General features: G+C 45.5%; 1 protein-coding gene across 4 annotated transcripts in view; it reads right to left on the bottom strand.

Moving 5' to 3' along the window:
- cacna2d4a (calcium channel, voltage-dependent, alpha 2/delta subunit 4a) overlaps positions 1 to 26,204 on the bottom strand; it is a 591,407-nt gene that overhangs the window by 362,383 nt on the left and 202,820 nt on the right. For all 4 annotated transcript variants that reach the window (XM_038781413.1, XM_038781415.1, XM_038781414.1 and 1 more), the window contains 6 exons: positions 24,890 to 24,970; positions 23,138 to 23,212; positions 9,784 to 9,870; positions 8,714 to 8,785; positions 4,002 to 4,063; positions 1,539 to 1,606 (listed from right to left, as the gene is read on the bottom strand). In XM_038781413.1, the coding sequence (XP_038637341.1) occupies positions 1,539 to 1,606; positions 4,002 to 4,063; positions 8,714 to 8,785; positions 9,784 to 9,870; positions 23,138 to 23,212; positions 24,890 to 24,970 (445 nt within the window). The remainder of the gene's footprint in view (positions 1 to 1,538; positions 1,607 to 4,001; positions 4,064 to 8,713; positions 8,786 to 9,783; positions 9,871 to 23,137; positions 23,213 to 24,889; positions 24,971 to 26,204) is intronic.

The raw sequence follows: 26,204 nt of genomic DNA, 5'->3' as shown, positions 1-26,204 counted from the left end.
AAACTTTGGCAGAACGGTCGCTGCTGTGGGAGGCTACAATTTAAATCTCTCTTGAGCTGCACATTTTTGTGGGATATAGAATCCTCAACCCTAACCTCGGAACTTCTGCCACTGGGCCTGATGGCCTCAAGCTCTGTTATCAACTAGCACATCTGGCTGTTCCCATGGAAAGATGGAACTTAGCTCTCTGCTAATATGATTCTTGGTCCTCCACTACACCGTCAACTGCTCATGTTCACTTGTACTTGGCATATCACCCAGGGTTCTGTTTTCCTACTTACTACATATATCTCCTGCCGTTGATGGCACTGGCGAGATACAGTGATATAGTACCAGGTGAACAGCTGGGAGGGATCCATTAATCAATCCTCTCTCTGCCTTACATGTAAAGTTAGGAATTTGGTATGCTGATTGTAGAGCTGTCTTGGGATGCATGGTGCTGCAGATACTTATAAGCTTGTATGTCAATGTTTGCAGGAGAATCAACAATGGATTTTGAAGCAAGCTTCTTTGGCTCAAAAGCCTGTACTTCCCTATTCCCCACCTTCTTTGGGAACTCTTGTTTTCGTATTTGCAGAAATTCCTCATCAAATGGGATGAACTTATGAACTACAGTAAGTCACTCCTGCAATTTGAGTGAGCAAGTCATATTCTGCGTATGCCACTTTTGAAGGCGACTACCATCGGGCTTGTGAGGAAAGATATATGCAGTATGCAGGACAGTTAATAAAAGGAAAACAACAGCGTTTCATCAGCACATGTTCAACCTCAGGGCAAGAGTCTCTGATTCTATCTCTCATTGACTTCAAAGGACATACCAATTTGTTAAGAATTACCATTTAACATATAAAAAGCAGCATCAGTCATATAACATAACTATCGAAACTAATGGAATTAAGTATTTGGATACACCACCTTTTCATTTCATCTAGCAGAGTTCAACTTCAGCCGAGACTGATAGAAAGCTTTCATTATTTGCCACCCGCATCTAAGGTAGCCTCCAATCTTTGTTCTTTTCTGTGGACACAACTCTTACCTATGGCTCCAGGTGGTTGCTTGTGAGTTGCAACAACCGCACCTCAAGAAGCTATGAGCTAAATTAGGTATGGGTAAGCCATGATTTTCAGACACCCATCTCCCCAGTGCATTTGCAGGACTGAGGAAATATGCTAACTCTCTAGCTCTCTGGGCATGGTAGCAAGGCTTTGTTGCAAACTCAGCCCTCTGATCTGGATACACCTATTAATGCAGGCCTTCATCTCAAATTTGTCTTGCCATTGGATTCAAATGTGGGAGGCAGAGAGGGTATCTAGACTTACTGAAATCAATCTCATGGGTAGATACCATTTTTCCCATGATTTACTTATTCCATATGTAAATAACCATTGGAAGAACTCCACTTTGCTGGGCTGAATATAATGTTGAGTCACTGATTCAATTTACTGTTTTTCAATATCGTGATCTCTGCAACAGGTCTCTGAATGCTAATGGCACATGATCCAATGTTAATTCACGAGAATCACGCAATGTATTCCTACCTTCTTCCACAGATACATTTCCAATGAATAGAGATTCACCGTGTCCTCTCGTAAGAACAATACACAGGCTGAAAAGAAAATCATTGAATTATAAACATGTTAGTGTAAGTATAGATAGAAATATTCAATCAAATCTGTCAGTACCATTATTATGAGCTGTGTATGTTTCTCTTTGTGCTCAGAATATATGCAGAAAATACTTTGAAATAAACCACTGGCTAGACAAGTGCTTGATGGCCATGAAAGGTGCGTTTCTAATGTGGCCAAATAGGTTGATTATCAATCTGTAAATCCTTCCAATATGTCTGATAGGAAGAGATAAGAGTGGGAGAGTTTCCTGGTCAGCCATGCTGCAGGAGGCAATGGGAAACCACTGCAGTATTTGCCGAACATAATCATGGCACAATCCAATTGAATTCTATGGTTACAAATGCTCTTTCAGGGCACTGAATTCAATCCAATTGAATTCTATGGTTACAAATGCTCTTTCAGGGCACTGTCTCTGAAGCATCACTCTCTCAATCTCTCCATTGGGAGCATTTTGATTTTCCTGATTATAGCGCCTGGAGAACAACAACAGTAACTTTATACAGCAGTAACAGTACACGGTGCCTTTAATGTAATAAAATGTCCCAACAGACTTCACAGAAGAATTATAAGTCAAAATATGTTACCAAACCACATGAGGACATTTTGAGTCAGATATCCAAAGCTTAGTCAAAGAGATAGATTCTAAGGATTGTCTTAAGGAAAGTGAGGTAGAGAAGTGAAGAAGTGTAGGGAAGGATTTGCAGAGCTTAGGTCCAAGGAAACTGAAATGAGTGAAAATACATGGGCCAGAATTCTCTGGCTGTTCACATCAGCGGAATCTTCCGGTCCTGCTGACAGTGCACACTGACAGCGAGGGGTAGAATCAATGGGAAATCCCATTGATAGGGGGGGACCAGAAGATTCCGCCGCCAGGGGGCAACGCACCGTCTCCTGCCACCGAGAAACAGGTGGGAGGCTAGAGAATCTCTTCCATGGTTTTAGTAGAATGCACAGTTATCAGGACCTACACAGAAAAGGACAGAAACACTTCACAAAATCTGTACCCTCAATGTATGTTCCTATGAGAAAGAATGTACAATATAGAAGCAAACAGCTTCTACTAGGGTAGATTTTTTTTTTGTAGTTTTGGTTATGGAGTCTTAAACATTGGCTGGGAGTTTCTGGCCCTGGAACGGCAGACTCAACCACAATGAATGCGGCAAGCCAGCCAAAAGTCAAATAACTTTGATGGGACCACAAGATACTGCCGGCAGGCAAGACTGGAAAATCCTGCCCCATGGATAATGGCCTTCTACAAATGTCAGATATTCAGCTGACTAAAATGAATTACTTTTTTGCTTTGCAAATGCTGACATACTCAAACTCTCTGCCTTTGATGTTTCCTTAGGATTTGAGAATTCCCTGGAGAAGCAGTTCTGGGTCTGTGCCTGTAAACACAGAAATGAGACAGTGGGGTATTCCCATCTTACTGACCACATTTCTTTTCTCTGTGTGATAAAATGTTACTTTTGAGCGGCATTTGATAAAGCTAGATTGGCATTAGGCCTTGTGCCTAGGATACTTATATCAGGAGAATATGAGAGATCAAAGCAGAAAGACTTGATTAGAGACTTATCATCACCTCCTCACCCCAAGCTCAAATTCCTTCCTTGGCTGCTACCCCAACCTCCCTTTGACCACTATCTGCTAGATCTTATCTGCTGTAGATAAATGAAAGCAGAGGATATGGGGCTAGGCCTCGCAGTTTTCCTTCCAGACCTCCAATTGTTGAAAACCAAAGCTCACTGGTGAAAGATGGCAGTCGGGGTAAGGGCCTTGAATTTCTTTAATGATTGAAGAGAGTGTACAGGTGCCTTCTCGCCCCCATTTCAGCCCAATTTCCTACCACCTGGTTCAGGCTAAAGCCATCAATAAACATTTGGTTTGACACCTGAGGACTTCTTTGACCCAGTAACCTGCCTTCCCGCCTTTTCAGAAGCTCCCATTGCTGCACTGCTATGATTTTCCATGGAGAGCTCCCTCTTGATCATAAGGCACCTGCCAGGAGGAGGTTATCTATGCAAGTTCAACAGGTCAGGGTTATGAGGTTGGAACAGTACTGAAAAGTAGGAGAAATATCTCTACGTCATCTTAAAACAGTACCTCAATGGCACACCGCCTTAGTCAGTGATGGACCCACATTATTTTCATTTCTTTAGCCAGCTTAAGCTAAAATTGCAACTTTATTTATAAATTGAAAATATGTTAGAGATGCCTGGGAGGAGATACAATGCAAGTAACTTTCTTATTTGTTCTTCACCCAATTGAATAAAATTACTTTCTACAGATCATCAGCTGTGTATCATTTCATTTCACAAGATACCTTTTTTTTTACAAATTAACAGAAGCACAAAGGGGGAAACAGAATGTCACCTGAAAGGTGTGTCATCAATGTGTGTGTAGAAATAGTCATTGGTTAGAAACAAGACACGTTTCTGCAAGTTCAAAAAGAGAAAACAGTTTTAAAATTAGTAGTAATTAAATATTCTTCCAGAGAATTGAAGGTACACATGCACTTTATGGGGACATATACAGAAAGCTTTGCAAAACAGCACCTTCACAATATGCAGGTGACTTGACATGTGTATCGAGCGTTAGATCTTCTTATCCTTGCCTAGCTAATGTATAAAATGAGTAATGTACGCAGCTAAAATTACAACATCACTCACACTGGTGAGATAAGTCCCGTCAATCCTAAACCACAATTTACATGCGTTCTGTCGATCAACTCATGACAATCCACCTTGCAGTTGAGGTAAATTGTGTCAATTTGGCATTCAAGTAACACCAACTTTCCATGCACATGTAATGGTATGGGCTGCATTAGCAAGATACATCAACATTTGGTATGCTAGTCAGAAATGGGTATAGTGTTCTTGTGATTTTGGTACTGGATGAGGAGTGGCTGTGAGTTAAATCCCACCTTGGAAAGTTGCGAAATTTAATGTAATCAATCTTCTAATTTGTAGACTTGTACAAGAAAATGGAAACAAAAGCTATCAATATTTGGGAAAACCCACCAATGTCCTTCAGGGAAGAGAACCAGCCATCCTACCTAGATTGATCTACACATAACACCAGCCCCACTAATAAAAAAAATCTATTCTATATATGCTGGAATGGTGTTCTAAACTCCAAAACAACAAATGGATAGTGGATTCGTAGTCAAACCATTTCAGACCCAGACCGACAATCCTGTCCCTTTCCACTCACATTGCTCGGATACTGGATTTGACTCTTGCAATGTATAATTACACTTGACTGCCTCATGGAAGGGCATTGAATGACTTTGAGGTTGAAGGCTGCCAAGTACCTGCAACATATCTGTGTAAACAGGTACTTTATTGTAATGGTCCCATCTCATGCCTTGCATGTCAAAGTAACTTCCACCAATCGCAATTAAATATCAAAATCTATTAGCTGATTCCGTTACAACTTGGTGACAGTTACTTCATACCCCACACAATGTCACAAATGTTAGAGGACACCTTCTGTAAATAGAACCAGTTGTCTCAACCTCTACTGATAATCAATTTTCAGCAATTGCTCTGTTACATTTTAAGCTCCTAAAGCACCACTAAATATACAGCAAAGAGACAGCTCATTCATTAGGATGATACCATCAATGTCACCCTAAAGATGGAAAAAACGTTGGATGTCTGGACATTTTAGAAAGATCTGCTCTGCTGCAAGCACCATGATGGAACTAATGGGGTGCCACAGGGTTCAGTCCTTGAGCCCCAGCTATTTACAATCTATATTAACGACTTGGATACAGGGATAGAAGGTTCTATAGCAAAATTCGCAGATGACACAAAAATAGGTGGGGCAGTAAGTTGCAATGAGGAAATAAGGACATTACAAATGGGTACAGATAGTTTCGGAGAGTGCGCCAAAATGTGGCAGGTGGAGTTTAATGTGGATAAGTGTGAGATCATGCATTTTGGTGAAAAAATAGGAAGGCAACTTATGATCTAAATAGGGAAAGACTTTGGGCTGCTCCCATTCAGAGGGATCTGGGTGTCCTCGTGCATGAGTCACAGAAGACAAGCATGCAGGTGCAGAAGATAATAAGGAGAGCTGGCATTTATAGCAAAAGGAATAGAGTATAAAGGTAAGAAGTGTTGTTGCAACTATACAGGTATTGGTGAGACCGCACCCAGAGTATTGTGCACAGTTTTGGTCCCTTTATTTGAGGAAAGATGGCGTGCAGACAGTTCAGAGGCAGTTCACTAGATTGATTCGGAAGATAGGGGGTTTGTTGTATGAGGAAAGATTGAGCAGTTTAGGCCGATAGCCTCAAGAGTTTAGGAGAATGAGGGGAGATCACATTGAGGTAGACAAGATAATAAAAGGTATGGATAAAGCAGATGTGGAGCAGATGCTTCCTCTTGTGGGGCATTCTGAAGCGAGAATAAGACATAGCAAATGTAAAAAAAGATCTGAGGAGAAACTACTTCTCCCAAAGGGTTGTGAATCTGTGGAATTCGCAACCCCAGAGTGCGGTGGATGCAGGGACAGTGAGTAAATTTAAGGAGGAATTAGACAGATTTTTAATTGGTAATGGTTTGAAGGGTTATGGAGAACGGGCAGGGCAGTGGAGTTGAGGCCAGGGTGGGATCAGCCATGATCACGTTGAGGGTGTTAGGCTCAGGAGGCTAAATTGCCTACTCCCGCTCCTAGGTCATGTGTTCTAGGGAGGCAATGCTCTGGCTGATTTCGCAATCCAGCTCTTGGTCTGTTGCATTGCAGGGAACAGATAAGGAACATATCAGCCATGATCGAATGGCGAAGCAGACTCGATCGGCCAAATAGGCTAATTCTACTCCTATATCTTATGAGCTTATGGCGGTCAATTATTCCTGATTCTCAGCATATTGAAGCAGCTCCCTGTTCTGGTACCTGACAAAGTGATAGTCAGCATGTGTCTGTAGTTCACAATCATAGCTGGGGTTGTTAAGTCATGAAGTCAGCAGGGGGGGGGTGGCGAAACTAACTGACGACCCCACCTCACCAACTTGGCAGTTACAGAAAAACATGGATAGAGGTCTGAGGGCAAGGTGTTAAGATGGCCTACCAGCCAAAAATGTATGTGACCCGGGGGTTCAGAAAGGCTAGGAGAAAAAGTAGGAGATTTACGCATTAAAAAGGTGGAGTGTGTTAAATGTTGGTTAGATGCCAGTGGTAATAATCTACTGTGGCATATGAAAAATGATAAGACATTGATTTTAACCCGAAAGACGTGCTGTAAGTGAATTTGACATTCTGAATTCTCCCTCTGTGTACCCGAACAGGCGTCGAAATATGGCGACTAGGGGCTTTTCACAGTAACTTCATTGCAGTGTTAATGTAAGCCTACTTCTCACAATAAAGATTATTATTATTATTAATAACTCTTGATTGAATCAAAAATTAGATGATAAAATTAAAATTATGCTTGCATGGCTTGCTGCAACTGCAAATTATTACAAACAGGATTTCACATCATTAGGAGCAGTAACTAATGTGCTGCTGCAGTATTTACAATCTTATAGTAACTTAAAGCTGTAAAGACACCTGCAGGAAGAAGTGTCCAATTTTCTGTCGTTGGGGTGGATCTTTTGTTGGGGAGATGAAAGAAAGGCAGGATTGTTTAGCTCAGAGAGAAAAAAAACATCTCGTGCCATGATGAGGACACAGCGGAGGGAGGTAACTAAAGCCAGTGGGTACCACCTCCGCAAGCCCCATGACCAGCTTGACCACGATGGAAAAGCTAAGTATGCAGTCCATTTCACTGAAGAATTCAATGCTGACACTTTGACCGTTCTTCATTTGCAATAGTCCATATTATTGTGTTGCTTGTTTTGATGTGGTGAAGTACCCTGCTCGCTATCATAGCATTTGCAATCAAAATCAGTGTCTTCCCAAACTTGCCCCTTTTGCACATGATTTTCTGATATGCAAACACTTAATATTCAGGTTTAGTTTTTTTAGTGCACGAGATCAGTAGCAGTCGATTATATGTTTATAGCTCAATTTCCTCATAAGTTGATCTTTTGATGTCAATTGTTCTGTGGTTGGACAAGGAGAAGGTTTGCACTTCACCCACAAACTGGGAGAAAAGTAATCCACCCTTAGTTGATGGAAGATCTGGGGCGTGATTCTCCGACACCCCACCGGGTCAGATAATCCCTGGGAGTGGCGTGAATCCTGCCCCGCTGCTCCGACGCCGGCTGCTGTATTCTCCAGCGCCGGTTTTCGGGTGGGGGCGGGGATCACGCCACGCCGCTCGGGGGCAATTCTCCGGGCTCCGATGGGCTGAGCGGCCGGCGGTTTCTGGCCAGTCCCGCTGGCGTGGATTGGACATGGGGCGGGATTCTCCAACCCCCCACCGAGTCGGAGAATCGCCGGGGACCGGCGTCAATCCCGCCCCCGCCGTGTCCCGGATTCTCCGCCACCAGAGATTCGGCGGGGGCAGGAATTGCTGGCTGGCGATTCTCCAGCCCGCCCCGCCGGGTAGGGGAGAATCCCGGCCATGGTCTCACACGGCGAGACCTGGTAGATAAGTTGGCTGGTGTGGTCCTCGGGGGGGGGGGGGGGGGGGGGGGCCTCCATGGTGGCCTGGCACGCGATCAGGGTCCACCAATCTGTGGGCAGGCGTGTGCCGTGGGGGCACTCCTTCCTTCCGCACCTGCCCCTGTAGGGCTCTGCCACCCCGGCGCGGAGAAGACACCCCCCAGCGCATGCGCCACAATATGACAGCAGTTCTGCGCATGCGTTAACTCGCGCAGTCCCTTCGGCGCCGGTTGGTGCGGCGCCAACCCCTCCGCCGCCACCTTAGCCCCCGGAACTGCGGAGATTTACGCAACTTCTGGTCGGTCTGACGCTGGAGGGCTTCCCGTGTTTTATACGCTGGCGTTGGGCCATCACGCCGGAATGGGAGAATCCCGCCTCCGAAATATCTTTGTATGGAATTGTGAATTGACAGGGTAGTTTGACAGAATTGAATAAAAGAAAACACCTACTAAAACCTATCTGGTGAATGAAAGTAAACTAATTATTGTGCAACACAAATAGAACATGACAAATATAAATGTACATCTTACCCCTTCCTCAACTGGTACTTTCACATTCATTGACATTGTCCCAGTCTCACCATTCACCATAGCTGTTCTGAGCTGCACATTAAAAAAAATTATCGTCAAGTATAATACTCCCAGAATGTAACAAAGAGCCAACTCTGCACGTTCCTGAAACCTGTAAATATTACACAAGGAACGGTTGTCATAAAATCATACAGCACAGAAAAGGCCCTTCAGCCCATTGCATCAAACACAACCACCTAGCCATTCTAATCCCATTTCCCAGCACTTGGCCCATAGCCTGGTATGCCTGGGATCGCAAGTGCACATCTAAATACTTCTTAAATGTTCCCCTCTTCAGGCCCCCATGCCCCTTACAGGACCCCACCTTCAGGACCCCCAGTTACCACCCCCCCAACCTCCCAGAGGCCCCTCCTTACCTGCTCTGCTCCTCCTTCGTACACCCTCTCCATCCTCCTGTCATAGGCCTGGTATCCTGATAGTGCACCTGCCAGCCTTGCAGTGCTACCGAGGGTGCATGAGGGAGAGCCAGGGTGCCACATTGTCCTGTCCCTGACCATGCAAGGGTCTCCAAAGGCCAGGGAGACCGCCCCCCCACCCAGGTGCCTTTATGCCTGGTCCACGTTTCTGTGGATCAGTGCTAAACGGTATCATGGCGAGGTCTCCCAGGAGCGGGCGTTCATTCCCGAACCTCGGGAGAATCGGGCAGTGGCATATTTAAATAAGCCATTAAACATTTATATGTGGATCCGCCCAACGAGGGCGAGATCCAGATCGCGTCATCTCGCAAAATTACGTAAGATCTTGCAAGGCGTTTCAAGCGTTGTGAATCTTGTGAGAGGCCTTGCATGTGATTTAGCGGTCTCGTCGCATCATCGAGTGGGTTTTGATGTGGCTGTTTGATCATGCCTGTAATATGGGAGGCCAGCAAGGAGAAAATTGCTATCATAGACTTTGATGGTAACAAGAGCACGGGGGCGAGTTTCATCAGCAGATAAACTGAGGCAAAGACAGAGTTATAGAGGTGGAATAAACCTAAAATTAAAGCAAAATAAAAAGACAAAACAACTCACAATCTCATCTGTGTCTTCCCATTCTACCTCCGAGACGTCCACACTGTTATAATTTGGCTTTGGCTTTATTTTTTTTCCATCTTTGTACTGTAATTAATAGGAAAGAATCAAAATCGATGCAGAGACTGAGAACAGACAAGTTTATAGCAGTACTACGCATAATATATCAGAACTCAAATGCACTTTTCCAAAGCAGGACATCATTTTGCTCCAGTGATTCCAGTTTGTACTCAGTACTCAAACACACCATTTGTTGTCTGGGTGGGGCTGGGAGAAGAAAAGTGCTGAGTAAAGGTCAAACATTCCCCAAAGGGAACAAGTGAAAATTGTCCAAGTCACTTTTGCGATTCTCCTGGTAGATTACAGAACACTTCTGACAAGGACTTGAGCCTGTCAGTGAAAGGTTGTGCTCACTAACATCCGTTTTGGGATGCCACAAGTGCCCTTAAAACACCAAATTGGCTCTGGCACCGGCAGATTTACAGGGCTAATCGCACTGAACAAAGTATTGGTGATGGCATTTGCGTGCTTAAAGTGAACATCCGACAGAAGGATGCAGAGCAGGTTTTCACTCTGTGCACTATTGACGTGAATCTGTAGGGCCATTTTTGAGCTTAATGATCCAGCTAATACCATTTCTTCCCCTCGATCAACTGAACATGCATTAAGCAACAGGATGAACAAGCCCAGCAGTACAATTTAAATGGATTATCCACTACTTACAAGTGAGATGATGGTTAATTTATTTTGCCCATTGCTGATTCTAAGTGCTTTGTACTTAATGTAGCTGTTTCATGTTGCAAAAATCTACAGAACATAGTGTAACAGGTACTGAAGGGTTTTTTTGGTAACTCAAGACTTGTGCACAAACCAATTGTTATGACTTGGGCCGTAAGAAACAAAAAAGAATTGTGAACACAGCCCAGTCCATTACGCAAAACAGTCTCCCATCCATTAACTCTGTCTACATCTCCAGCTGCCTTGATGTGATGCAACCGGATAGGATACTTTCTATGGTGCATCTGTAAAAATTGATAAAAGTCAATGCGAACATGCCAAATTTCCTTAGTTTCCTGAGGAAGTATAGGCGTAGTTGAGCTTTATTGGTCTGAGCGCCACATGGGTGGACCAGGGCAGATTGTTGGTGATGAGCACACCTAGGAATTTGAAGCTGTCAACCATCTCCACCTCGGCACCATTGATGCAGACAGGGGTGTGTATGATACTTCGCTTCCTGAAGTCAATGACCAGGCCCTTAGTTTTGCTGACATTGATGTCGTTCACCACGCCACTATCTCTCTCCTGTACTCTGACTCATCATTGTTCTAGATCTGAACCACTACAGTTGTGTCATTAACAAACTTGATAGATGGAGTTGAAGCCAAATGATGCCATGCAGTTGTGTATTTCGGGAGCATAGTAGGGATAAATATGCAGCCTTGCATGGCAGCAGTATTGAGGACTATCGTGGAGGAGGTATTGTTGTTTATCCTTACTGATTGTGGTCTATGGGTCAGGAAATTGAGGATCCAGTTGCAGAGGGAGAAGCCAAATCCTAGGCTTTGGAGTTTTCATATGAGCTTGGCTGGGATTATGGTGTTGAAGGTGTAGCTGTAGTCAATGAATAAGAGTCTGACATAGGAGTCCTTGTTGTTTAACTGCTCCAGGAATGAGTGCAGGGCCAGGGAGATGGTGTCTGCTGTTGACCAGTTGTGGCGATATGCAAATTGCGTGGATCAAGGCATTCTATGAGTATTGAGTTGATGTGTCTCTTGACCAACCTCTCGAACCACTTCATAATGATAGATGTCAAGGCCACCGGATTGTAGTCATTGAGACACGTTGTCTGGTTCTTTTTTGGCACTGGTATAATGGTGGTCATCTTGAAGCAAGAGGGAACCTCGGAATGGAGGAGGGAGAGGTTGAAGATGTCCGTGAACACACCTGCCAGTTGATCCATGCAGGATCTGAGTGCACGACCAGTGACTCCATCAGGATCTGTGGCTTTTCGAGGGTTCCTTTCAAGAAGACTAATCTGACTTCGGAAGCTGTGACGATAGGTATGCTGCCTGGATGGTGTCGAGTTTCTTTCGCATTGTTAGAGCAGCGCTCATCCAGACAAGTGGAGAATATTACATCGCACTAACTTCGGCTTTGATGAGTTAGAAGGTGACGTATTGCCACAGAGTTCTCAGCCCCTGACCTACTCATGCAAGTACTGTATTTATATGGCTAGTCTACTTCAGTATCTGGTCAATGGTAACTCCCAGGATATTGATAGTGGGGGATTCAGTGATGGTAATGCCATTGAATGTCAAGGGAGGTGGTTGGATTAGTTTTTGTTGGAGATGGTTATTGCCTGTTACTTGTGTGGCATGAATATTACTTACAACTTATCAGCCCAAGCCTGAATGCTGTCCAGATCTTGCTGCATATGGGCACAAATTCATTAGTTTCTGAGGAGTCGCAAACGATGCTGAAGATTGTGCAGTCACGAGAAAACATCCCCACTTCTGACATGAGAATGTAGTGAAGGTCATTTAAGAACCAGCTCAAGATGATTTGACCTAGGACACTACCCTGAGGAACTCCTGCAACAATGTCCTGGGACTGACTTGATTCACTATGTCAGGTATGACTGCAACCAATGGACATTTTTCCTCCCGACTCCCGTTGGCTCCAGTTTTGCTTGATACCATACTCAGTCAAATGCTGCATTGATGTCAAGGGCAGTCACTCTGGAGTTCTCAGCTCTTTTGCCCATGTTTGGACCAAGGCTGTAATGAGGTCAGGAGCTGAATGACCCTTGCAAAATCAAAAGTGAGCTTCAGTGAGCAGGTTATTACGAGTAATTGCCACTTAGAAGCACTGTTGCTGATAATGCCATCACAGCAAGAGATACAATATTACAGTTAGCACAAGTAAGCCAAAAGCAACAAGTCTCCATCAAAGCTCTGTGTGTTATGCCTGCCCTGCAGCTGTATTTGTACAGGGCGGCATGGTAGCACACTGGTTAGCACTGTGGTTTCACAGCGCCAGGGTGCCAGATTTGATTCCTGCTTAGGTCACTGTCTGTTCGGAGTCTGCACGTTCTCCCCGTGTCTGTGTGGGTTTCCTCCGGGTGCTCTGTTTCCTCCCACAAGTCCCAAAAGACGTGCTTGTTTAGTGAATTTGACATTCTGAATTCTCCCTCAGTGTACCCGAATAGGCGTGGAGTGTGGCGACTAGGGGATTTTCACAGTAACTTCATTGCAGTGTTAATGTAAGCCTACTTGTGACAATAATAAAGATCATTATTATTTATCTAGAAAGAGATAATATGATAGGAATCAATGTAGGTCAATGAGCACAGGGGTGAGAGGTGAACAATACTTGTTGTGCATAAGGACACGGGCAGAGTTTTGGATGACATCAAGCTTATTGAGAGTAGAATGTGGAAGGTTGGTCAGGAGTGCACTGGAATAGTTCAGTCCAGCGGTAACAAAGGAATGGACAAGGGTTTCAACAACAGAAAATCTGAAACAGCGATTGAACTGGTAGCAAGAGGATTAAGTTTGAAGCTGGGATCAAAAGCATACATTCATTCTTACTAATATTTAATTGGGGGTAATGTATGCCCATCCATTGCCTGATGTTGGTCAAGCACTCTGATAATTTAGCAACCAGAGTGCAGGAGCAGGAAGGGAAGCCATTATAAGTGGTAATTTGCTTACAATTAGTTAGATAAGGAATGCAAGTCTGCAAGGGATTTTACTCTTCAATCCATTATCAGGCTAGTAAAACATAGACTTCACCCCGTTAAATAAATGGCTTGATATCCAAGTGAAACAAATTGCATTGAAGTGTTTTTCTTCATTAAAGCAAGATTTGAATTATCACACAGTTTATGTACCAGACTGTTAGAAATACACAAGATTTTGGACATGATTTAATGGAAAAAGTTTGATGAGTTATATGGGACAAGACTTCCTGGGTGTTTCCCGACAGCCCACCTGGCGAGACTGCGGTCCGTATTTAACGGCACTAAGTGTCGAAAATGATGCGCCATGAGCTTCACGCCGGTACTGTCCTGCCAGCTGATTTTCCAGACTCATGCCCGGCAGGACCCCGCTGACAAGGGAGAACTGCTTTTAAACACTCCCTCCGAACTCACTCCCAGTCAGCATAGAAGCATGGCACCATGCTTCCGAGATGCTGACTTAGCATCTGGACATTGTGGAAGCAGAACTGGACACCCTGTTCCGCCGAGGGGGTCAGAGGGCCGGCTGCAGGGCCGCCAATTACACCTGGGCGGCATTGCCGACTGCCGTCAGTTCGGGCAGCGTGACAAGGAGAACCGCCGTACAGTTCAGGGAGAAGACCTATGACCTCTACCAGCCCCCGACATCAATTCCATCTGTCACTCCCCTGACCTCGGTCCCAGCGCAAACAGTTCAGCAGCTGGTACCTTGCAACCTCCCCACAAGCTGGCACGCAGGTACAGGTGCAGTGCCCACACATACCACCTGCCATAGACCCCTCCACAATGCACCAAGCGCGTGGCTCACAGGGACAGCTCTCCGTCCCCGCAGGTGGGCCACAGAATTCCAGGCATCAGAGTCCTCATCCCCTATGCGGAACGGGCCCTGGGGATCGCAGGGTTGGCCGATGAGAGAGCAATCACCAAAAGAGAGGTTGGCCTGAACAGCAGAGGAGGGGATCTATTGCCCCTTCACCTAGATGACCTGTCTCCAGTGCATCAGACAAAATGATTCTTCCCACCCATATGTGCCTTCTCCTGCAAGATCTCCAACTGACGGGGTAAGGCCATCGGGGTCACCCCTCCCCCACTCTAGCCACTCAGACGAACACCTCAGAGGACACCTCCGAGAATACCATCATCGAGGCATCACAGCCATCACCCCAATCTTCCACCAGCGCAGAGATACACTCTTGGTGGGCGACATTAGTGGACAGGCTTCTGGGGCACAATCTGGTGAGCACCACGCAGTTGCTGAGGTACATCAGGTGGATGCAGGGACAACCAAGGGAGACAGCAGTCGGAGGTCTGCTGGATCCCAAGACTCAGCTGAGTCCCAGTCAGATGCCAAGGCTCTGGGCAAGGTTATCCGTGAGCTGATGCAGATGATAGGACACAGCCGTGAGATTCAGGAGGGGATGTCAGCGACATTTCTGTCAATGCATAGCCAATTGGAGGAGTATGAAAGGCTATGGGCGCAGTAGATGGCAACGGCAATGCATGGCACCGAAGCTAACACTGTTAGGGTGGCGACTGCAGTGGAAAGCCTGGAGCACGATGACAGCACGTTGAGTGGCGGTGTCCAAGGCATGGCTCAGTTTGTGATGACCATGGCTGAGGGCCTCAGCATCATGTCCCAGTAACTGAGGGAAGTGTCCCAGACATAGATGGACATTGCTGAGGCACTGCAAAGCATGGTCCAAAACGCAGTTGGACATAGCCGAGGCACTCCGGAGCGTGTCCCAGTCACTGAGGAGCATCACTGTGGGCGACAAGAGCATGGTGCAGACAACGGGGTAGTGCCAGAGCCAGATAATGCAGAGGCCTCTGGAGCTCATTCCAGCTGCCCCTCCATCCCATGGAGATCCCATTGGCCCTGTGGGAGGAGGGAGCACTGGAAGCTGCCCCAGTGCCTGACATGAGGGAGAGGATGGCAGTCTCCACCTCACTAGAATTCACCCCTCCTCAAGGTCACCAGACAGAACAGGGTGGCATGATGATACCAGTGACATCAGTAAGTCGGCAGGGGCCCACTGGCTCCAGGCCATCCACAGGATGTCTGCCAAGGGCATCAAAGGTCAGAGGGCACAGGAAGGAACAGGCTGCCTCCACCCCTAAAGTGCATTGTGGCGACACACATAGATGTAGCGGCAGAGCACGGAAAATTAAGATCGAGGATCACTGAATGGGCTCTGGGGGGCACGGAAGGGCACTATCTGTAGCCACGGAAAAGGTTCAAATGTACACCATTAATCATCTAACACCTGACACATGTGCAGCTTCTGTCACGTTGTTCTCCGCAGCGGGCCTGCCTGCACACCCACCCCTTGTTGCGCTCCGCTGCCCCCACCCCTGCCCCCAGGCACAGTGCAGGTCCCGTTGAGGTGATGGGGTGTAGGCGCGCTGGAAGTAGAAAGGCATGAATCAGACTTTGGCATAAACTGAGGAGCACCCGAGCTGACAGCGGGTTATTATCATTCTCCTGTCTTGTATATTGACCCGCTGACAATGCCCACACAGGCCTGGGGGTGAGGGGGGATCTTATTGAAACGTACAGGACAATGCGAGGCCGGGATAGAGTGGACGTGGAGAGGGTGTTTCCACTTGTCGGAAAACCTAAAAGCAGGGGACACAATCTCAGACTAAAGGGACAATCCTTTAAAACAGAGATGAGGAGGAATGAGGAGAATGAACCAGAGGGTGGTGAATCTGTGGAATTCTTTGTCGCAGAAGGCTGTGGAGGCCAAATCACTGAGTGTCTTTAAGATAGACATTGATAGGTTCTTGATTAATAAGGCGATCAGGGATAATGGGGAGAAGGCAGGAGAATGGGGATGAGAAACATATCAGCTATGATTGAATGGCCTATTTCTGCTCCTATATCTTATGATCATGTTCCACATATCCAGGGAGGGTGGAACAGGGTAGTCAGGAATGGGGACGAGGGTGTATAGGAGGGTGAGGAGTTGGGGTAATGAGGATGAGGACCCTTGCCGTCGTGTGTCCTCCATCCTCCAGCCCCTCCTGGTTCGGCTCCTCCTCAGATGAGGCTGCATATCCCTCCTCCTCTAGCACATCGTGCCGCTGCGATGCCAGATTGAGGAGGGCACAGCAGACCACCATGAAACGGGAGACCCTCTGGGTGGGGGGGGAGGGGGGGGTGTGTACTGCAATGCACCACCAGAGCGGTCCAGGCATAGGAATCACATTTACAGCAGTCCTCAATGACAGCAAGAGGGCAGCATGGGCCTCATTATGTCAGGTGTCCACATCGGTCTTTGGCCTCCACACTGGCATCATCAGCTAGGACCTCAGAGGATGCCCCTTATCCCCCAACAGCCAACCCATCATCCTGGGGTCGTCCTCGAAGACGCTGTGCATGATCCGGAGGTGGTGATCCTCGACAGGTTGGCAAGTCCGTGAGGACATGGCACAGGTGCTGCACCATCTCCTTGTTGTGGCGAAGTCTCCCCCAGCCACATGCTATCAGTCATCTTCCTGTACAATCAATGACACCTGTACACCTTGGGCCGTCACTGGAGACCCCTCTTGGTCCCTCCTCCACCTGTCTTCAGTGGCCATGGCTTCAGGCTGTGCAGTGGCCCCCTGCGCATGGGGTGCCGCCTCCAGCCTGCATTGACATTGCTACTGCCTTCTCCAGCATCTGGCTGCCTGGGTGCTACCAGCACCACTAGGACAGCTGCTACGGGGTCAACAACACCATTCATTGTGACATCTGTAAGGAATTGGAGGAGAGTGACCAAAAGTCAGTTTGGGCTTCCACCCCGGGAACCTCATAACCGCCGAGCCTCCCCCACCTTCTCTCACGATGCCATCCATCGAGCAAGTTGTGCTGGAGAACTTTGCTCTATACACTCATCCCTGGCCACAGCAGGAGCCCCTAGACCCCTGCGGGCACATTGGGGTGATGGTGTTCCAGTGCGCTCCTCTGATCCACACACTCACCCTGTGGTCACAGGGATATCCCCAGTGGTGAGGCCCAGTTCTAGAGTTTTTGATTGTTGGCTGCAGCCTCTGTGATGTTGTTGCCTGCAGGGTTCAGGCAAAGTGTCCAGGCCTCACCGTTTGACTGGAATGCTGTGCAATAACACTCATCTGAGACTTGGCAAGTGTATCCATGAAAATGCATTTGGGAGCTGTGAACTGCTCACATAATTAACTATGCCAATTCCATATTAGCAATAGCCTTCAACTGTGCAGCTAGAGGCTTCTCACAGTCAAAGAGAGTTCAAGTGAACTTCAGCATATAACCAAGAACAGGGCTCTGTCCTGGAAGCGTTTAGCAGGACAGACAGGCAGCAACTGTAATTGCCCCTGTTATGGGTATACACAATACTGTGGGATGGCTTGTAGGTCCCGCAGACTCAACACACCTCATGTCCCCAGCCCAGGGCTGACCCCTAACCTATGACACTCATTCCCCAGCCAAGCTCTGGGTTGTATGCCAGTGAATGGAAATGGCTAATCACCTCCTCAGTTCTTCTCAACAGCCATTGCGCCAACTTCCCATTTTTAAAAAGAAGTACAAAACAATGACCACTTGCTGGTGAGCCGGTTCGTTCCCGGAAGGCCGTGAGATTGGACTTGCATCTCGCTAATGAGATGGAGATTTGTCTTAGTTGGTGTCAATTGGAGTCTTGCCACATCAGGGTGGGATCCGGGACCCGTCACCGGGAGTGGGCAGGTAGATTACGAACCTGTTCGCATCTGGAGCGGAGTCCGATTTTGGCATCTCCTGCTATTTAACCAGTGCGCCCAGATCTGCACCGGAAATAAATGGCCATTAAATTGTGTCTGTTATCTTCGAACTGTTGATTACCCCACCCCCAACCTCCACAATTGAGAATTTCTGTGCAACATTTTTTCAAAGTCAATTAGTCAGGAATACAATGCTGACACAATCAGGAAAAACATTCCAAGAATACCACTCAAACAGAAAAACTGTTTTTTCTTGCTAATGAGGCAGTTTGCAAAGTTGATAATTCTTTCATTCGTCAGCATCACACATTTTAATGAACTACATTCCAAACTTCACCAGATCTGTGAATTCTAACAACTTCCATTGCACCATGCGAGGTTGTAATAAAAAATTATGAAGAAAACATAATGTTTGTAGAACCAGTATGTAAAAAATCTTCAATGTGCACAGAGAGTTAGGATTCGGATTGACTCCCCCAATTCACTGTGCAATGAATGTCTGTTCCCAGCCATTCGGAAACCAGAAAACCAGTGTCAGAGAAATGGGAATTTAATTTCTCTTGTGTCTGGCATATGGTCTTTGGAATATAAGGGCTGAGAAATTTCTCAAAGATTCTTCCACTTCACTAGTCTGGCAGAAAACATGGGATGGATTCACCACCGCCCGCCACCAGTAGCAGAGTTCCCGATGTGGTGGAGAATCCAGCGCAGGGAAAAAATAGGATCAGTATCTGTTTCTGATGCTCCGGACCCCTGGGGTTCATTCCCCCCGCCAGTGGGAGGATGTAAAATTCACTATTTTCATCCTATTAATGTGTTGAACACCAGATTTTCCATGCCTCTGTGATTTTCTGGCCTTCTGTGCTGGGATTCACCAGGTATGGATTGGTACAAGTATTTGCCAGCATTGCCTCAATGCAGAATATCTCGCAATGGGCCAAGGGGGATAAGTATTTAAGGTAGGAGCCCCCGAAGTCCATCAGAGGAGTCCACTTCCCCACACAATGCTAATCCACAATGTTTATAAACATCTAGGAGTTAAGTGCTTTCACTTCCTCTTTTCCTCAGCAGAAAGCACTTAACTGTTTTTGATGTGGTCGCTGTCAATCTTTGTTAGATGTTTATAAACATTGTGTTAATTTCACAACAAGTCATTTTGGATCCATTCAAGTGTGAAGGGAAATAAAAATAAACAATCTAGACATCTGGCTGCCTGGAAGCTATCAATTGCTGACTACTGAAAACGATTTATCACTGAAGTGAATAGAAGCCTTGCAGATCAAAGGAACTGAGCGGGTTTAAAACCATGTAATGTGGTTTTCTAAGATGATATAACTGCTGCTTTCTAGACATCTGCCTGAGGCAGCAGGTATATGAGACAGGTGAGTGAAAAAGCAGTGATTTGTTTCGCTGTTTCTGGCTGGACTGCTCTTTAGCTTCCAGGCAGGGGTGACTGGTGGGGGTGTTCTCTACTATGATGGGGGTTTTCCGCTATGGTGGGGGTTCTCTGCTATAAGGGGGTTCCCTCTTATGAGGGATTCTCTGCCATTGCGAGGGGGGGTTCTCTGATATAGGGGGTTTCCGGTTATGGGGGGGGTTCCCTGTTATGGGGGCTCCCTGTTATGGGGAGTGCCTGGTATGGGGCTCTGATGGAGGTCTCTGGTGGGGATTTTGGTGGGGGATCGAATGGGGTCTCCTCTCCGGTTGATAACCTGGAAAGTGAGGGGGTTGACTGGTCCAGTAAAAAGGTTCCAGGTTTTTGCGCACCTGAGGACTTTAAGGGCGGATGTGGTTTTCCTACAGGAGACCCATCTGAAAATCAAAGATCAAGGTTGCAGAAAGGTTGGGTGGGGCAGGTATATCTTGCGGCATTTGATTTTAAGGTGTGGGTGGCAGATGTACTGATTAATTAAAGAGTGGCTTTTTCTGCAGTTAATATATTAGCAGACCCAGGTAGGAGGTACGTAATCATCAGCAGGTTGCTGGTGGATACGCCAGTGGTGTTGGTTAATGTGTATACACTGAACTGGGATAACAGCATTCATCAGTAAGACCCTGGTTCCAGACCTTGATCACATTGGTCAATTATGGGGGGGGGGGGGAAACTACAATTGTGATTTGAATCCTAGGTTCATTAGGTCGAGTCTGAAGTCTCTGAATCCATCTGCGGTGCAAAGGAGTTATTGATGTTCATGGAAAAAATGGGGTGGGGCAGGCTTCTTTGTGGTGGGAAGATCTCTTCTTCCTGGGTTGAAGGGTGGCCTAGTTCTCGGCAATCATGATATCTGATCATGTTCCGTATTTTGTGGAACTGATGTGAGAGCCGGGCCACTCTCAGTGACCGCCGTGGAGATTGGGCACGGCGTTGCTCATGGATAAGGGATTTTGTGAGCGGATGTCCTCTCCCATTGGGGAGTCTGTTGAGTTCAATAGGAATGAGGTGGTCTTGCCTTATACGCTCAGGGAACCCCTTAAGGCGGTTATTAGGGGGGGAGATAATCTCTTATAAAGTGGATAGTGACAAATTTGGGAAGGTGGACAGGCAGAGACTTGTGGATGCCATTCTCATGATGGACCACCAGTACTCGATTGCAGCAACACCAGAGTTCTTGGAGACAGGAAGAAACTGCAAACGGATTTTGAGCTGTTATCGATCGGTAAGGCAGTGAGCCAGCTACAACGCTCGAGGGGGACATATTATGAGTATGGGAAATGGGCCAGTTGTTGGTTGGGTCATCAGCTGAGGCAGCAGGCTGCATCTGGGAGACAGTGTAGGTTTGGGACTTGGGTAGCAGGTTGGATTCTGCCCGAGAGAGGGTCAATGGGGTGTTTGAGGCCTATTGAGAGTTGCATGAGTGAGAACCTCTGGAAAAGGGTGCATCAATGTGGCAATTTTTGGATCAGCTGACTTTCCTGGATGTGGAGCAAGAGAGAAGACAGAAGATGGAGATGGCGGCAGGGCTGGAGGAGATTATGAGCTGTATTCAGTCAATGCAGATGGATAAAGCTCTGGGCATGGATGGGTTTCCCATGGAATTTTACAAACAATTTGCAGATCAGTTGATCCCACTTCTGCTGGATATGTTTAATGAGTTCCATGTATCCCAGTCTTTCTCCCCAAGTCTCTTTTGCAGGGTTAATAAATTGCTAACTACCTTTGTTGGGCTGGTAAGATTCCTCAAGTTCATAGGATATTTTTGCAAAGGAATAGGCAGTCAGGCGTGGTGGCACAATTCATTACTCTAATACTGGGCGGAAAATATTGCTAAGATGCGGGGGGAGGTTTGAGGACCCGGACTCTATATGGGTTCAGATGGAGGAGGTTTCATACATATGGTTGAGTCTGAGGGCCCTGGTTACTGTGCCACTCCCGTTTTCCCCCGTTAAATTCTCTTTGAGGCTGGTGGTGATAACCAATTTGAGAATTTGGAATTAGTTTAGGCCGCTATTTAAACTTTGCTCTATGTCACTCCCTGCCCCAATTTGCAGGATTAGACTAATGGTTTAGGGCATGGGTGAGGGAGGGGGTGGAGAGGTTTAGGGACATATTTCTATAAGGTAGATTCACCAACCTGGATAAGTGTTAGAGAAGATCCAGCTCCTGAAAGAGAATGTGTTCAGATACTTTCAGGTACACGATTCTTTACGCAAGGAACTTCCTTCATTTCCCTTGGCACCATCGACTTCGCTTATGGGCAGAATCCTGTCCTTGGCCAAGGGGAAGGAAGGATGTTGAATGTTTATGGGCAGATGTTGGCGATGGAGCAGGAGGAGGTAAAGAGGGAGTCAGAGGGTGAGCTGGGCTTGGTCATTGAGGAGTGAGGCTTTTTACAGGGTCAACTTCACCTCCTCATTTGCGAGGTTAAGCTTGATCCAGTTCAAAGTCGTGCACAGGGCACACCTGACCAGGGCGCGTATGAGTGGGTTCTTTTCGAAGGCGGAGGATAGGTGTGAATGGTGCTCTAGAGGGCCGGCAAATTACACGCACATGTTTGGTCTTGCCCCAAGTTCACTAGTTTCTGGGTCTTCTTTTCTGATACAATGTCAGGAATTTTGAGCATTCAGTTGGAGCTGTGTACTGTGGTGGCCATTTTTGGAGTTTCTCACTCATTGGTGCTGCAGATGGGGATGAGGGCTGATGTACTAGCCTTCGCCTCGTTAATAGCCTGGAGGTAAGTTCTTGGGTGGAGAGGCCTTGGCATGGCTGGGGGACCTGCTGGAATTTCGGCACCTGGAGAAGGTCAAGTATACCATGAGGGGGTCGGTGGAACTGTCTTCTTCAAAGTGGCAGCCTTTCATCTAATTTAGCTGGTTACCGCCAACTGTTGGGGGGGAGGGGTGTCTCTGTATTTTGTTTTAAGGTATGGCATTTTTCTCTCATTGGGGGTGAGAGGTTGGGAAGAGGGCATTTGGGGGATTGGGCGATTGTTGTATTGTTGTTTGTGTGTAATTAAAAATGTTGTATGATTCAAAATATTTTTTAAAAAGGTATTAGTTGCAATGTTTAAAAGCTGTCATTGCATGGTATTACCCAGCCTCTGTCATCAATCTCCACATTTTGTTAGTGTATGGTCAGAGAATTTACTCTGGTAAATAACATTTGTGTGTTTATTCCTTTCTGTTCTCCCTATTGCACACATTTGCATCAATATAGAATGGTTGACCTAGGCAGCACGGTGACGCAGTGGTTAGCACTGGGATTACAGCGCTAAGGACCCGGGTTCGAATCCCGGCCCTGGGGCACTGTTTGCACATTCTCCCCGTGTTTGCATGTGTTTCACCCCTACAACACAAATATGTGCTGCTTAGGTGGATGGGCCATGCTAAATTGCCCCTTAATTGGAAACAAAACTGGATATTCTAAATTTAAAAAAAAGAATGGTTGAAGTTACTTACTAAAGGTCGGAGATCAGGATGGGCAAGTATATATCCATTATTAGTATTCAAAAATGCGTAACCATGTACTCCAAGCTGCGTGATTAAAGGGAATACAATTTTAAAAGCAATGTCACAATGATGAAATTTTACTCAAGTCATTGTTTCTTTTGATTTTTTTATTCTTTCATGGCGTAATGATATGTTGACATGTAACTAAAGGGTTAATCACAACTCCTAGCTGTGGCACCAGCACTAGAGGGCATTACTAGATCCAATATATAACTGAGTTCCCAGAAGCTCTAGCTCTCTTTCCATGCAGGAGTTACTAGAGAGCAGCAATGTAGTAGAGAGGACCTCAGCCTAGACACCACCTGTAGCTTAGATACAGTTTGTACAGTTAGTTATCCTTAAATTATTGCTAGAGTTAGTTCTTTGGAGTGTCAAACTCATTTATTAGTTTTATTGTTACTTAATAAATTATTTCAGTTTACATCGAAGACTCGAGTGTTCTTCAACATCATCTACAGCTAGTAATGACATATATATATATAACTTAAACCCAATAATATAACATGCTACCAGGAGTAGCAATACAATATAACACATGGGATGTGTGTATTGCAGGCAAGGCCAGCATTTGTTGCCCATCCCTGACTGCCCTTGAACTGGGCAGTTAAGAGTCAACTACATTGCTATGGGCCTCGAGTCACATGGCAGATTTTCTTCCTATTAGTGCACCAGATGGTTTTTTAACAACAATTAATGATGGTTCATTAGAAATGTTCACCATCACTGGGAGCAACTTTATCTTCCAGGTTTATTAATTGAATGTAAATTATACTAGCTGCCACAGTGAGATTTGAACCCATGCAGCCAGAGCATTAGGCTGGGTCTCTAGATTACTTGTCCAGTGACATTACCACTGTACCGTCATCTTCCCCTTGGAGCTTTGGAGGTGCAAAAAATGGCAAGAGTCAAGTCATACAGACTTGAAATGTTAACTTGTTTCTCCCCAGATGCCATGAGACCTGCTGAGTTTTTCCAGCATTTTCTGTTTTTAATTCAAACCACGCACCAGGTAATTTCTTAAAATGTCATGCCACATGTTTCTGCATCAACTGCTTACTTATGCAAAGTTTTCACACAACTTCTCAAGTTCCTTCACTGCATCACATGCGTATCCATTCCTCAGCAGGGAACATAGCCAAGATGCAACATATAGTTGAAAACCTTGCTATATTTATATTTATAAAGACTTCATAAACCATTGAAACAAAAACATACTTATTTATTGGCACGTAGAATTTCAAGTTGCCTGCTGGCTTGTCATGTCACACATGAAGTAGAAAAATGTAAAATGTCATTAGTTATTGTGGAGCCGAGAAGTGTGAGTGAATCGGTGCTCTGTGAATTATTTAACATTCACGATACCACATAGAACGTAGGATAAAACCACTGACACAAGCTTCTTGTCAATAAAATGCATTAACAGTGTGAGAAGGACAAGAGTATGAAAAAGTGCCTGATTTTGAAACGCACCTGAAATATATGATTCCATGGAGCGTTGTTTACATTTTCTTATTGCTGAATTAACAAATCTGACACTAATTATTTCTGCTGGCACTCAATAAAGATGATGTGATTTGTTAACTCATGAGGTGCTATAGTTTATCTGCAAATAATTTGCATGTGTTATTCTGATCAGAACTCAAAATAAGAATGACATTTTATCATCACTGATGGAAAGCATTAATGCAGTTTAGGACTTACCTTGTACCTTGGAGCTAATTTCAACAGCTCCCTTAGTGGAACATCTGAACCTACAACTCCCAGTAGAATACCGTGTGCTCTCTACAGGAAAAGAGAGAGTATGAGGGTCGATGAGTCACAAAAATAGTTGAAGTTCTTCATTACATACATTGCTCCTAATGCTTCTATAATAATTGGCAGTCATTACATTGAGTTTGAAAACTTCAAAATGAGAGTGGGTTGAACCGTGGGTGGTTGACACCTTGGAGGAAGGAATCTGGGTGTTTTATTGAAAGTAGATTGAGGAACCACTGAGAGACTGTGGGATAGGGGAGGAGAAGCTAGGGCTTGGGGTCATTAACCGTCTATTTGTGGTGACCTGGAAGCAATAGTGAGGCACCTGATATTTAGGAAATTACAGGAGCAAGTTCGTGCCTGAAGCTTTTGGTGGGGACATGGGAGTACTGACAGATCCTGCAAGCATTTAGCTAATCTGAGATTTGGAAATACTGAGGAATATCAAAAGTTTGACAGCAATGGAATTATGTTGGATTAGCTCCAGTTGGAATAATTAGAAGAATTTGCAGTGCAGTGCTTTGTGAAAGAAAGTGCAGAAAGAAAGTGTTATGCAAAAGGATGGGCAACATCAAGAAGAGTGATGTTTTTGAAGAGAGAGAGAGAGACAAAATGCAGTGAGGCGAGTGATGGAGATGGGATTGCCAAGAAGGAGAAGAAGAAGGCCTAAGGTCAGGTGAAAGAATGCAGTGTCAAAATATTTAAACCTAGCGGGATTGGAAAATGAATGGGTGACCGACAGAAGGAGCGGGAGAAGGAAAATCAACTGACATTGTGGTGACTACAAATAAAATGGGGAAACTGAAAGAAGAAGTGGGATATCCAAGATTTGACAACAGTGATGAAGGATTCTCAGGTTTGATAGGCATGGGAAGAAGAGGGGCTTGCAGCTGCAAATATATTTTCTCATTCTCAACCTGCTCAATTCTTGTCTGTAATCTCAAATTTTAAATTACAGGTATGAATTTGTGTATAAACAAAGAACTAACAATTGTAAATCTCATGTAAAATGAATGCATTCTTTGTTGTACCCTGACAGAATGTGGAGAAATGGCAGCCCCCCAATAAACGGCACGTAGGTAGATGAGAAAGCTATTGTCAATAATACAACAAACAATAGTAGCGCAGTTTGGTCTTAAATAAAGTTTCTGTAAATCATTCTAAAATTGCATGGCTCTGTACATTTAATTTTACTATTGCAATAACATCTTGAAACAATGGTCACTTGTTTCATATCATAGATGGCAAATGATAGCACAAT

The sequence above is a fragment of the Scyliorhinus canicula genome, chromosome 20 (assembly GCF_902713615.1).
Source record: "Scyliorhinus canicula chromosome 20, sScyCan1.1, whole genome shotgun sequence".
In the NCBI taxonomy this organism is placed as follows: Eukaryota; Metazoa; Chordata; class Chondrichthyes; order Carcharhiniformes; family Scyliorhinidae; genus Scyliorhinus; species Scyliorhinus canicula.
Note: the sequence above shows the minus strand (reverse complement) of the source record. Positions and strands in the feature narration are given on the sequence as shown.